The 14,906-nt window shown below is 48.2% G+C and overlaps 1 protein-coding gene across 8 annotated transcripts in view; it reads right to left on the bottom strand.

Moving 5' to 3' along the window:
• Positions 1-12,959: 12,959 nt before the first annotated feature.
• The window catches only part of PAM (peptidylglycine alpha-amidating monooxygenase), a 119,768-nt gene continuing 117,821 nt past the window's right edge, over positions 12,960-14,906 (bottom strand). For 5 of the 8 annotated variants that reach the window (XM_054003209.1, XM_054003210.1, XM_054003212.1 and 2 more), the window contains 2 exons: positions 14,311-14,367; positions 12,960-13,773 (listed from right to left, as the gene is read on the bottom strand). In XM_054003209.1, the coding sequence (XP_053859184.1) occupies positions 13,592-13,773; positions 14,311-14,367 (239 nt within the window). In that variant the 3' untranslated portion in view covers positions 12,960-13,591. The remainder of the gene's footprint in view (positions 13,774-14,310; positions 14,368-14,906) is intronic. The other 3 variants (XM_054003213.1, XM_054003214.1, XM_054003217.1) reach the window with 1 other exon arrangement.

The following is a 14,906-nucleotide window of genomic DNA, read 5'->3' as shown; positions in this document are numbered from 1 at the left end:
TACCCCTGAGCCCTGTTTTTTTCCCCTGAAGTTGTCTTCCCAGGTGTGTCAATCACTCCTCCTTTCCCCATCCTGACCCCTGCTGAGCACTGTCTGTCACTCCTGGCATTCCAGAAGTGCGTCGAGTGATTGGCAGAGTCAAAGGATGCCCTCCACCCCCGGGGGGGCATTGGGCCATCCAGGTGTCCTTTGTCCCGAGACCTCCTCTCCCGTACCTGGTTGGTGGGCTCCTTATCCCTTCCCCATCCCCTCCCCCAGGTAAAAGAGAGGGGAACCCCGCGGTCCGGAGAGTTCTGATGGAGCAGTGGCCGCATTCAGAGGCCTTCAGGGAGTTCTGCTTGGAGCTGTTGCTACATTCAGAGGCCTGCGGGCCAGAATAAAAGCTCTGGATTAAACCCTCCATCAGAACCGACTCCTTTCCTTCATCATCGCCTTAAAACTTCTCCAGCAGAGGGAAACCTGAGGAGCGGACCCTCAGCGAGAGGAAGCTCCATCCCGCCGCCACCTGAGCTCCAGCTTGCCTGGACTTGTCTCCACGCACCCAGCTGTGACATCCAGCTAGCCAAAAGTGTCTCTGGGGTGAAACACTACAGTGACCGCCTTTTGGTCCAGCAGCAGGGGCCTGAATAGCCAGGCCATGTCCCTTTCTCGATATTGGAGCCTCCAGTATAACGCCATGCCTCCACTTCCTTATGTGTGGCACAGTGTGTGTGACCCGAGAGCCGACCCGAGGAAACATGGCAGAATTGAGGAATTCAGTCCTTTTTCCTGCAAGTAATTTTTTCTTGAGCAGCTGTTGTAGGACGTGTCATGGTTGAAGGAAGCAGTAACAGAGGGGAGAGGGTACTCAGAGCACTAAGGATTGCAGTGGCCAGGGCAGGGTCTGCCCTGAAATCCTACGTACCACCTTTAGCCTCTTTGGCAGTTGCCTAATCTCTATTCTGAAAAAATTCTTCAATTCTAATTAAAAAGAGTAGAAAATTTAGGTTTCTCATATGTCTCAGAAAAATAAGTATAGTCTGTAATTAATAATTTCCCTAGTTTGCTGAACTGTTACCACTGACTATTTTCTAGGAATAAAATTACTGCATCTTAAACCAGTTCTTTGGCATACTGCCTACAAGACTACTGTCCACACGTCACCTGTATATTTTCTAAAAGCTATACAGTGAAATCAGACAGATCTTCACTCACAGGATATCATGCTTCACATGCAACTCATTAATAAGAAATATGTGTAGAATGGAGATAAAGAAGCAGTTAAATAAAGTGCCTTCATGACCTGTAGTATTTAGAAAAAAATCTAGGGCAGCTTCCAGATTGACTACCATGCAGTATCTCTCCAAAATACATGTCTAACAATGCCAGCTGAATGTTCTTTTAGGTTTTTTTAGCCACCATGTCCAGAAGCAGCAAGAAGTTTGCCGGTTTTGCTTCGGTAAGTAGCTATCACTGCAGATTTTAAATTCTCCTCTACACTGTCAGCTCCTCTCTTTTCTTCTGCCAGTAATGCTTAGCTATACAGACAAATCTATTTTTTTCCCCATTACTGGAAAAGAGCCTAAAGAGCAAATACAGTGTAAATTTTACTAACAAATTTTGATAATTCACATTAAAAAAATATTTTCACATTTAAGAATCAAAAAATCCCAACAGGTAAAGGCAAATCAGGGTGCTAAAACTGTAGGGTTCACTAGCATCTGTTTTACATAGAAAATACAGTGTCTTAATTTCAGCTCTTATTTTTAATTTACTTGAATATTTGGATCTGTTTTTGCGGGTTTTTTTTAGTGAACAATACAGGAATCCACACAAACTGTGAACTATATAATGACACAGTCTTTAAAATTTGAAAGTATGTCCTAATGTGCAATTAAGTAACTAAAGTTGCTCTTGAATTGCTCAGCAGTGATGGTCCCCACAACTTCTACTAATACGTATGAAATTTCTCAAACAAGTTTTTACATGTGTTTTTGAATGGCAACCTAAAAATCACCAAGCCCCTTCTCTGTAGCATGGCACATGCTTAATCCTAATCCATTGCAGCGTGACAGCCATTACCGACCTAAAGACTGTGATAAAACTTAAATAAATCTAGTTTTGGCAAGGAAGAAGCTTTTGCAATTCACCACAATGATCTATAAATCCTCATTAACTCTACAGTGCACTGCTTGATTAGAAATCTACTTAATCAAGATGCTTCCCAAGGAATCAATTTACACCTAATGATACTTGGTAGCAAGGACAGCTGCTTAATTAGGATTGTAATTTCAGTTAATTGGGACACCTTCAGGTGATGTGGGTGACAACCTGTGTGTTACAGGTCAGTGCATCCTCCCCATGGCACCTTGCAGTTGACATAGTCTGCCCTCGCTTACGGCATGTTCACAAAAAGGTACCAAAAATTATCCAATGCCACTTGCCAGTGGATCACAACCACATCCCATAACCCTGTAAGACTTCCCATGGGTCAAACTATTTAAAACAGGGAGATGCTTAGCTACTTGGTCAGCCTAATTTTAATGAAAATATTCAGCCCCTACAATAGCCAAGATTATTCCTTCTTAAAAAGGCTTAAGAAAAGATTAATCAACAACACGTGGAAGGCAGTACCACATCTTTTAAATCTTAAAATCTGCAATTACATGTTGTTCACTAAAGAATAGTCTTAACTGGAGCAACTGCTGAAAACTAATTTAAATATGCTCTCTAAAATTCAGACTGAATAACCAGAATTCAACATGTAATACAATAAATAATATTAGCACACAGAACCTGTTAGGATGGAGGATGGTCTGCTGACTTATTAAAATGAGAATTGTGATTCAGAAAGCTTGTATCTTCCTTTTTACATTAATTTTTCTATTGCAGTATGGAGTCTCTGGTACATTGTTTTCATAAGATGCACCCTTAATAAGAGACTAAGAACATTCAGTGCCTTCAAGTAGGTTCAGATGTTCCAATTTTGCCATTGCACCTGTACAGAATTAAGAGCATAAAACCTGACCTGCTGAATGTTGATTGCTGCTGGAAAGTAGCTGGGTGGCATGTCCGTGCAGTTATTAAAAATGACAGAATGGTTTGGGTTAAAGTGACCTTAAAGATCACCTAATCCAAACCCCTCTGCCATGGGCATAGACACTTCCCGCTGGACCAGGTTGCTCAGAGCCCCATACAACCTGGCCTTGAACACTTCCAGTGGTGAGGCATCTACAGCTTCTGTGGGCAACCTGTGCCAGTGCCTTACCATGCCCAGAATAAAGAATTTCTCTCTAATATCCAATCTAAATCTCCCTTTTTCAGTTTAAAACCATTGCCCCCTTGTCCTATCACTATAGTCCTTGGTAAAAAGGTTCTGTCTTTCTTATAAACCCACTTTAAACACTCAAAGGCCAAAATCAGATCTCTGGGCAGCCTTCTCTTGTCCAGACTGAAAAACTCCAAGAGAGGTACAAAGCCCTCTGACTATCCTTGTGGCCCTCTTTGGACCCACTCCAAAAGGTCCACATCCTTCTTATTTTGGGGATCCCAGGGCTGGATGCAGCACTGCAGGTGGGGTCTCACCAGAACAGAGTGGAATCTCCTCCCTCATCCTGCTTCTCTTTAGGCAGCCCAGGAGAGACCAATGTCTGAATTCCAGAGAGCTGATTAAAGCTCAATTAATCTATTTTAGTCTGTATTTGCAATTTAACTGTTTGGCTGATTCCCTCTCAACAAAGCATTATCTAGAATAGAAGATACAGTTCAGATAAAAGAAAGGACAAAGAGGGAAGCTGCATATTACTTCCACTGAGCTCTGTTAATGGAAGCAGAAAACACCCAACACTTTTAGAACTGATGGCATATACACCACCTATGGCAGCAATGTCACCACAGTTTTCTTAACTGCTGTCACTGGAAACTTCCTGTAAACTAGTGACTGAGCATTTTTGCAGCTTCAGAGGATTCTTCCCAATGAATTTCTTTTTATTCATATATATGAGGATCAAGGCCACTGCCAAAATAATACTGCCTTGCTTTCAAAGGTAAGAAACACACTGTGTTCCTTCTAACATGTGGTAGATAGGGACAGGCGAACGGAAAATCTCGGGATGTGACGGAAAGCAAGACCCTTCCCCCCTTCTTCCTGCTGTAGTTAATCAATCACCCCTGAAGCATGCAGCCCCTCCTAATCAGTAGTTTTCCACTCCTTACTAACCCTAGCCAGACCCACCATCCCCTTTTGACATAGTGAAGCCCCCTTGACTATTTAACCCCACGAGATGAGATAATAAACGCCATTTGACCATCCACCACATTGGTGTCTGTGCATGTCAGTGGACCGAGTGACCCAGGGGAAGCCGGGTTGCCGTGCTGTGTCTTGGAACCAGGTCGCCAGCCTTCTCATCAGAAGGCAACATATGGTGCCGAAACCCTAAGGTAGCGGGAATCTCCTGGACAAGAGACAGCGGCCAGAACGGCTGGACCGATTCTTGGCAGGGGAGACGTCCCCGGACCAGCGAACCACATGGAGGCCATCGCGAAGGTTGTGAGTTCAGTTTATAAGCAGTGGGGAATTAAATGTAAGCTCAAGGATTTTTACCTCGCTATTGCGAGACTCTTAGAGCTTGGGACGATTGAACGTCCCGAGGAAATATTACACCCGGAGGTGTGGGGGAGATGCACAGCCGCATTAGCCAAGGATACAAAGACCTCAGGCAGCGGAAAAAGCCTCAAGGCTTGGGGAAAGGTTGAGCGGGCCCTGCGCAAGGCGCTAGAGGAGCAAGAAACATGGAGCGCGGCAAGCGCATGTTTATTAGCAACACCCAAGCTGGGGGTAGGAGCGGCAACGCAAACCGCCCCCGATAGCGAGGTACCCGGGAGCGGGGACCCGGGGGGATCGGGCGTGTTCCCCCCCTCCCCGAGCCCGAGCCCAACCCCCCCCGTGGGACTTCCTGAAAAACCCACAGCACCTCCCGAAAAACTCGCGAACCCCCGTCCGTCCCTTCACCGCGGATCGGCGATTCGGCGCCGGGGGCGCAGCAGCGCGCGCAGTCCAATCGGGAGCTGCGCTTAGCGCTGCTACCATTTAAGGGAGAGACCTCCCCCCGCGGGCAGCAGGGCAAGCCCAGGGGGCAGGAGCGGCACCACCCCCGAAGGGAGGGGGAGGGGCGGGGCCGGAGCCGCACGAAAAGGCACCGCGACCCGGGAATGCCCTGGCATTCGACCTCCAGCTCTGAGTCCAGCTCCACCAGCTCCGACAGCCCGGGAGAGCTGACGGATGCCGACGGGGACTCAGAAACGGAAAAAGCGGAGCTAACGCGGTTTAAAACAAAAACGAATAAAGCCTTTAGCCACATCGAAAGGCAATCACAATGCGAACCAGCCCAGTTTACTGACTGGGCTAGGATAAAGATAGCCTGTGCAGAGTGGGCTCCTTCAGGGGCAGTCCGGGCTTTCCCGATGAGGATCACCGGACCAGAGGGAAACCAACAACGGGTATATAATCCGGTAAACCCCAAAGACATACAGGCAATTGTCAAAGCGATCTCAGAGAAAGGGATCAACTCGGCTATGGTCTCCACCCTCGTGGACGGCCTCTTTGGCAATGACGACTTGCTCCCCTTTGATATCAAACAAATAAGCCGCATGATACTCGGTGGTGCGGGAATGATCGTGTTTAAGCAGGAATGGGAAGATAATTGTACAAGAGCTCTAGCCCAGGCCTCCGGGGCGGGGCAGCCACTGCACGGCTCGAGCCTATCCAGGCTGCTGGGGAAACACGACGAGATGGTTACACCTCAGCAACAAGCCGCACAGATGCGGGCTGAGGAAGTCAGGGCCACCACTCGAGCTGCTAGGGAGGCTATTTGGGCTGCCTCTCTGGTCGTGGCCAAGCCGTCACCGTGGTCCACTATAAGACAGGCAGAGAGCGAAAGCTTCACGCAGTTCGTAGACCGCCTGCAGGCAGCAGTAGACTCCTCTACCCTGCCCGCAGAGGCAAAGGGTCCCGTGGTGGCAGACTGCTTGCGCCAGCAATGTAACTCCGTCACCAAAGACATCCTGCGCTCCCTGCCAGCCGGGGCCAGCCTAGCCGATATGATCAGGCACGTCGTAAGAGAGGAACACCTAACACCCATCCAGGCAGCCGTTCGCACCCTAACCAGTGCCATGGCGTGCTTCAAGTGTGGTCAGACAGGCCACATTGCAGTGAGCTGTCCCCAGCCAGCACAGCAGTCCGCGGCGGTGCCCCCACCTCAAGCACGCCCGAGAGGGCCCTGCTGGAGCTGTGGGAAGAAGGGGCACTTCGCTAAGGACTGCAGGTCCCGGCCTCAGGGAAACGGGAAAGGGAGGGGGCGCACTGGCCGCACTCAGCCTCCTCCCGCTGCGAATGCGAAGCGGCTCATTTATGTCAACCCCCAGTGGGGCGGGGGGCCCTCATACCCCATGCCCCCACAGGAGGCAGCCAGCTTCGCACCCCCACCGGCGACACAATCGCAGAGCTTTGCAGCGCCGCCAGCGGCACCTTCGTATCCACCACCACCACAAGCCGCGCCTGTGCCACAGGGCCAGCAGGGGACGCCCCAGAGTGGGACCCCTGGGTGGCTCTGGCCATGAAAATAGGGAAGGAACCCCTGAAGATGTGGGGGACATGCCGCCTTTATGGCAGTCAGGATCCCCACGTCATAGGGCTTCAGTTCTGGGCGGACACGGGATCCGACTGCTCAGTTTTCCCCCAAGCGCTTTGGCCTCAGCATTGGCAGTGCAAAGAGGTCCCCCCAGTGAACGGAGTGGGAGGGCCATCCCGGGCATGGAAAAGCACCCAGCTGGTGGCTATAACACTCCACACGAAAAAGGGACCGGAACAGACGGTGGCAATTTACCCCTACATTCTACAAAGCTCTCCACCCTTGATAGGAAGGGATGTCCTCGCTATGTTAGGAGTCAGAATCACAAATTTATCCTGAGGGCCACTGCCGTACACCCACCGCTGCCAATCAGACTGACCTGGAAATCGTCAGACCCCATATGGGTCGAGCAGTGGCCCCTGTCAAAGCCTCGAATGGCAGCCTTGCTGGAACTGGTCAGCCGCGAGCTGCAGAAGGGTCACATAGAACCCTCCACCAGCCCGTGGAACACCCCCGTATTTGTAATCCCCAAAAGGTCCGGAGAGGGTCATCGCCTCATCCACGACCTGAGGGAGGTGAACAGGACAATCCAACCCATGGGTCCAGTTCAGACACTGCTGCCCACGAACTCAGCCATCCCCAAAGGGCAGCCATGCGCAGTGCTGGACATCAAGGACTGCTTCTTTTCAATACCCCTGCACGCTGAGGACAAGGAATGGTTCGTCTTTTCCATCGTGTTCCCAAACGGCGAGCGACCTAACCTCTGCTTCCAATGGAAGGTGCTGCCGCAAGGTCTCGTGGACAGCCCGACCATATGCCAGATCTCCGTGGACAGAGCACTGGCGCCAGTCCGACAGTCCTACCCCGCTGCGACCATCATTCAATACATGGACAACATCCTCGTCGCTGCACCATCGGCAAGCCAAGTGGATCATCTGGTGACCGCGATCACGGAAACTCTCCAGGCCAATGGCTTTGAGATCGCGAACACGAAGATCAAGAGAGGACCCTGCGTGACCTTCCTGGGAGTGAGGATCACGGACTCCTACGTGACACCTCCCAAGGTGAAGGTCCGCCGAGACATCAAGACGCTCCATGACATGCAGCGCCTTGTGGGTTCTCTTCAGTGGCTGCGCAACATCATCCTGATTCCACCCGAGGTCATGGAACCCCTATATGACCTCTTGAAAGGAAAGCACCCCTGGGACCCCAAGGAGCTGACGCCGCAAGCAGCGAGCTCCCTCGACTTCATCGAGCACCAGATGTCTACTGGCACGCTTGCCAGGTGGGACCCAGATGCGCCACTCGATCTATATGTCCACTTCACACAAAAGGGAGGAGTGGGAGCACTGGCCCAAGGACCTTCCGAAAAGTCCCGGCCGATCCAATGGGTGGTCCTCGGAAGACCAACTCGTGCGTTTTCCCCGGGAGTTGAATGCGTCGCCAACCTCATCATGAAAGGCAGGAGACTCGCCCTGAGACACCTGGGAACCGAGCCGACAAGAATCCACCTCCCCTTTCGCAAGCGGCCAACCACGGAGTCGACCACAATATTGGAGCACCTGGCCCTTGCTCTCACCGGCTTTGGAGGAGAAATCTCCTACGCCACCAGGCCACCTTGGACTCAGCTGCTGACCATTGTCGATATAGACATGCCGCCAAAGGTCATGGACCGACTGCAGCCGGGACCAACGGTCTTCACAGACGCTTCCTCCACGATTTCTACTGCAGCGGCAGTGTGGCAAGCAGGAGAGCAATGGCATTGTGTCAAAACAAGTGACCCCACACTGTCAGTGCAACAACTGGAAGCGGCAGCAGTGGTCTTGGCGTGCGGACTCTTCCAAGACGAACACCTCAACATCATAACGGACTCTATATTCGTGGCAAGGCTTTGCCTGGCCATGTCAGGACCAGGCGTGGCAATGTCAGCAGCGTCCTCAATGCTGGAGGAGGCGCTCTCCTCGCGACGGGGCACTGTGTCTGTCATTCACGTCAACAGCCACAACCCAGTCAAAGGCTTCTTCCATACCGGCAATGACAAAGCGGACGCCGCAGCAAAGGGAGCGTGGACACTGCAGGAAGCTCGGCAACTGCACGAGTCACTCCACATCGGAGCCAAAGCACTGGCGAAGAGATGCGGGATCTCAACCGTGGACGCAAAACATGTAGTGGCCACTTGCCCTCACTGCCAGAAGTCGCCCCTGTGGACCAGTGGGGTCAACCCAAGAGGTCTCAAGGCCTCGGAAATCTGGCAGTTGGACTTCACCTTATGTCAACTGCTAAAGCCCCGAGCATGGCTTGCAGTGACGGTGGACACTTACAGCGGAGCGATCGTAGCCACACAGCACCCCAAAGCTAACTCTAAGGCCACAATACAGCACTGGCTGACAGCTATGGCATGGCTTGGTATCCCCAAGCAAATCAAAACTGACAACGGTTCCAATTTCATTTCCAAACCAGTGCAAGAATTCGCCTCGAAATGGGGCATCACCTTAGTACAAGGTATCCTGTATAACAGCACCGGGCAGGCCATAGTTGAGCGGGCAAACCAGACCTTGAAAGCTAAGCTAGAAGTATTGGCAAAGGCAGAGGGCTTTACCAATTCCGTTCCCCCAGGAGACCAGGCGCGTATACTGGCAACAGCTTTGCTAGCACTGAATCAGTTCCCTAGAGGAGATGAGGCAGACAGTACTGTTCGAAAGCACTGGGTCACCTGAGCCCTAGAGGAGGGCCCGCAGGTTGTAATCAAAAACGAGCTGGGCAAATGGGAACGGGGCTGGAGACTGGTACTCACGGGACGGGGGTATGCGGCGGTTAAAAAAGAGGGCAAGATCAAGTGGTGCCCACTTAAGTCAATCAAGCCAGACCTTCAGGATGAGACTAACGAGAATTGCGAGTTTCTGTTTACAGGACATGCTCGTGGATCGTCCCCATAACGCGTACATCCCGGTTCCGGAGGAAAACGACGAACCACCAAAACGCCAGACAGCACCCAAGAATCCTACACTGGTGAGACCCAGACAGCAACGGTGGCTTTGTGTGATCTTGCTATTAGGGCTCATCGCCGGGGGGCGAGCTAACCCAGACTATTACCCCCATCAGCCATTCAGGTGGGTCATGCAGCATCTTTCAGGCGACAAGGTGTTCAAAGAAATCACCACGGCAGGCACCCCATCCTTCGTGTTCCATATCGCCGACCTGTTTCCAGGACGACCAAAAATACAACCCTAGCACCCACACATCATGCACATGTACCTGTCCTACTGGTGTCCAGCCTCCAACCCTGGGAAGAAGTACTGTAACTACCTGGGGTGGGGATATTGCGGACACTGGGGCTGTGAAACCATTGTCACAGATGCCAGACCATCGGGAGAAGGGTGGGAACCACAGGAGCCCGATAGATTCTTGCAGTTCACCTGGGCACCTACCGGCTGTAAAAAGCCCGCCTTCAAGGGAGGGGTCTATAGCAACCATCATACACAACCCAAATATCGGAAGTGCACAGACTACAACATGATGGTTCTGCAGCCAGAACACCCTAGTTGGGCCACAGGCAGAACGTGGACGGTAGTCCTCAAGGCGCCAAAAGAGTGGGTGAACGTGTGAATTATCAGGCTCCAACCACCGGCACCCCGACCAGTAGGACCCAATAAGGTTATTAAGGACGTGCTGAAAGGGGGAAACGTTACCCATCCCAAACCACTACCCACAAAGGCCACTGATATCCCGACCGGCCATGCAGATGCCTTCCAAATAGGCCGCTTAGCCGAGTCGGACTCAGACCCAATCTTCCGCATGCTAGAGGCTACCTTTCTATCCTTGAACGAATCCAACCCGAACCTAACCAATTCCTGCTGGCTTTGCTACGATGTTAAACCTCCTTTCTACGAAGGAGTTGCTCTAGACACCCTCTTCAGTTACTCCACAGCCGAAGCCCCTCACCAGTGCAGATGGGACACTCCCCGTAGGGGAATCACCCTGAGTCAAGTCACAGGCCAGGGCAAATGCTTTGGCAATGCAGCCTTGGCGAAGCAGAAAGGCAACCTCTGCACCGAAGTCGTCAAGCCCAACAGAAAGGTCAACAAGTGGGCGGTCCCATCTGCATCTGAGATGTGGGTTTGTCAGAGATCTGGGGTGAGTCCTTGCGTGTTCCTTGCCAAATTCAATGACGCTATCGACTTCTGTGTCCAAGTTCTGATTGTTCCTAGGGTCCTGTACCACTCAGACGAAGAGGTATACAACATCTTTGAGGAGCCCGGCCGACTTCACAAAAGAGAAATAATAACAGGAGTGACTATCGCAATGCTGCTCGGCCTGGGAGCAGCTGGCACAGCCACAGGTGTCTCGGCCCTCGCGACCCGACACCAAGGGCTTGCTCAGCTGCAAATGACCATCAATGAGGACCTGCAGAGGATCGAGAAATCCATCTCCTTTCTGGAGAAATCAGTTTCCTCACTTTCAGAGGTGGTCTTACAAAACAGGCGAGGAGTGGACCTCTTGTTCATGCAGCAAGGAGGTCTGTGTGCCGCCTTGAAAGAGGAATGCTACTTCTATGCAGACCACACAGGAGTCGTTAAAGACTCCATGGCAGAACTCCGAGATAGACTGTCTCAAAGAAAGAAAGACAGGGAAACCCAACAGAGCTGGTTCGAGTCCTGGTTCAATCAATCGTCATGGCTCACCACTCTAATTTCCACCCTAGTAGGTCCGCTAGCGATACTGCTTTTAACCTTCACATTCGGACCATGCCTGCTAAACAGGCTGGTCTCATTTGTTCAAGCTCGCCTAGAACGGGCCAACATCCTGTTTATAGGCCGGCAACAAATGCTGTGAACCAAAAACCGAGGACACTGCCAGTCGCAGAGGTTCTCTAAACTTCCCTTGCGAAGATTACTCAGGTTTACCAAAAACCCCTTTTCCCTTATCACATTACAACTTTATACCTCACCTTAGTGCCTATGTTTATAACTACCTCATTCATTAGTAAAAAGGGGGGGGGAGATGTGGTAGATAGGGACAGGTGAACGGAAAATCTCGGGATGTGACGGAAAGCTAGACCCTTCCCCCTTTCTTCCTGCTATAGGTAATCAATCACCCCTAAAGCATGCAGCCCCTCCTAATCAGTAGTTTTCCACTCCTTACTAACCCTAGCCAGACCCACCATCCCCTTTTGACGTAGTGAAGCCCCCTTGACTATTTAACCCCACGAGATGAGATAATAAACGCCATTTGACCATCCACCACATTGGTGTCTGTGCATGTCAGTGGACCGAGTGACCCAGGGGAAGCCGGGTCGCCGTGCTGTGTCTTGGAACCAGGTCGCCCGCCTTCTCATCAGAAGGCGACACTAACACTAGGAAAACAAAAATTTGCAGGAGAGGAAGCAACTTAAGAGTATGCACCAAATACATTTCACATGAAACTGTGCCTGTACTCCAGCATTTCAGATGGCTATCTTGGAGATTTTGCTGTATGTGAGAAAAGAAACCAGCTTGTAATGCATTTTAAGTTTGGGGTTTTGGTTTTTTCCAGAAAAAGGGGATTTATAAAATCTTGCTGGGGGGAAGACCTTACCTTTTTCTCCACTATCATTACCCTTATTCCCCCACAGACCTTGCAAAACCACCACAAGGAGGCTTAAAGCCTATTTTCCAATCTCAGTGCCAGCAGTAGCCTATTACAACACCTGCAACGTTGATAATGAAAACTGTTTCATAAAACCCTGTGGCAATTACAGCTGTGTACACTCTGCTCATAATAGCAGTTTTAAAAGACATTAATTATGCTCTGATCCTCAAACTGGACTGATTAGTCATAATGATGTTACACAATGATTCACACTCTAGATGACTCATACAGAGAGGCTAATTAGCCAGCAGGACTTCCGTAAGTCTGCTGTTAAATGAGAGAGCTCATTACAGGACTAAGGGTTCCTGTTGAATGAATAAAAAAGAAAGTGTGGAGAAAAAATTAAAATCAGTACTTCCAATCAGGTAGTATTAGGTGCATATCCTGACTAATTTGCATATTTAATTTGAGACACAGGTTTCCTCTTTGCTGAGACCATGTGTTTTACTAAAGAAATACCTTGCAGTTTTATTATACAAGTAAAATCCTCTTTAGGTGTTTAAGGTTGACTTTGTACATGTATGCAGATTATTAGTCTTATAAAAAAAAGCAAAGAACCTTGTGACATAGCAAAATTTTTTTTCAGCTTCCATACAAAATAGCATTTTTTTTCTCTGTTGGTAGAACACATTAAAATTTACTGTTAAGTGCCCCCTGTAACTTTTACAAAAGTCGTATACAAAAAAAAATGCAAGCAAAAATTCCAAAGTACACTCTGACAGCCAATGCTCTGCGAATACTTTATTACACAAATTACATTCAGCTTCTGAAAATAGTGTTCTAACAGTGATACCATCTAAAAATAAGACATTCCAGAAACACATCAAGTTAGGAAGAAGAAAAAAATTAAATAGAGACTTTTTTCTTTCCTTCAATGCAATATCATGTTAGTGATTTAAAAAAATAGAAGAAGACTTGGCAGCTTCATTTTCTTGTGGCACTGTATATTCTCTGTAATGCAACAGGTTAAGGACATTAAAGAGGAAAGGCACAAAACAGAAATTGGCAACTCAATAATTATGGAAAAAATATTTTGATGAAGCAGATAGTAAGACTTATTTACAAGATCCCCATATTTGATGATAAAATACTACTGCTTTAAATCAGTCCTGCAATTAGAAGACTTTGCCTTATTAAGATGTTCACATAAAAACCAACGGCACTGATATGGAATTTCCATATACTCCACTTAAAAAACATAACTAAAACCAAACAAAAATTAAAGGAACCAGTGTACAGCCCCACGCAGACTAGAATAGTTTACAATTAAATATACAAGATCTTAAACGTGCTTAAGGGAAAAGAAATCTGACATTCTAGGTTGAACCATAAAATGGAGAACTCAAAGGTTAGTTTCAGGATGATGAAGGTGCTGGTGGCAGTGGAGATGCTGAACATTCTTCCTCAGAATCAGTGCCATCATCTTCATCTTTTTCTTGATCACTTCCTTCAGTGCTCAGCCGGTCAAACCCTTTTCGGCTGTAGCCTTTGTGACTTGCAAAGAAGTTCCCAAGGTTAATTCCACCACTGCCTTTCCCTATGGAAAGGAAAGGATTTTCATAAGGTTTGCTTTAACTGTAAGGGAGGAATAAAAATCTATCTACTAATTAAACAGTATAGTGGTGATTCTTTTAAGTGTCCTTCCAGAAACTGTTTTTAAAGGTTCAGCACATGAGCCACAAAAGCTAGGTTCATATAATAGGAAAGAAGAAGGAAACTAAGATTAAAAGTAGAAGTTTCAGACTATGCTTCTTTAGCATCCATTATTTCATTAATTCTACACAGGTTACTGGCGTTCCTACCCATTTGCCCTTAGTCTCAAAGTGCTTAATTTCAATTACCAGATCCACAATAACTCATTATAGCTCCTGCTCTCCCACTGGTAGTGACTCATCCTCTTTAGTGGGCAGACAATGACAGATAAAAGCTGCTGTAAAAGAAATTTTCAAAAGACCCTGATCTTTGCCCCCAATCCTTCCTTTGAGGAAGTTCCATCAAATCTGTTAGTCAACATGAATACAGAAAAAAAAGCCTCCAGTTACTGCATTTGAAAACATCTTCAGTGACTACTTACCTCTAAGTCTGCCTAAAATTCTGCCTGAACTAGAATCTAGTTTGCGTTCCCCATCAGCTGAAAAACAAAGTAAATTTCAAAAATAAGCTAAACCCCCAGTGTTCTGTGATCAAATGACCTGTATTTTCTGATAAAAATCACAGACATTCAACAAACCAATCAGCAGCTCTAAGAAGCCATTTTTGGCAGCACTGCAATAGACTAGAGTGTTAGCATATTTGATATGCTATCTAGCATATTTGGTATGCTAACACACTTGAATACAAGTCAGGAAGCTGTATGCTGAAATCTTCAGTAAAATACAACCAATTCAGTTGTGTAGCCACATTATATTGCTGAATGGCCTACTCTGTCACAGTAGGTCCTGACAGTGGCAGAACTGTGTTGTGTACTCCATGTACATTTTCTTCTCTGGAAGAAAGTATCTTGCTAAAACAATTTTGTGATACAAAATAACAAGTGATAACTAGTGATATATATATAAATAACTACTGATCAAATGCCTATCACAGTCTGCCAATTTATGAAAAATAATGTTATCATACAATACAAATTTAGAACCACTCACATAAATTCTAAGTACCAATTAGAGCTTT

This window comes from Vidua macroura, chromosome Z (assembly GCF_024509145.1).
Source record: "Vidua macroura isolate BioBank_ID:100142 chromosome Z, ASM2450914v1, whole genome shotgun sequence".
In the NCBI taxonomy this organism is placed as follows: Eukaryota; Metazoa; Chordata; class Aves; order Passeriformes; family Viduidae; genus Vidua; species Vidua macroura.
This window is presented reverse-complemented; position numbering and strand designations above follow the sequence as displayed.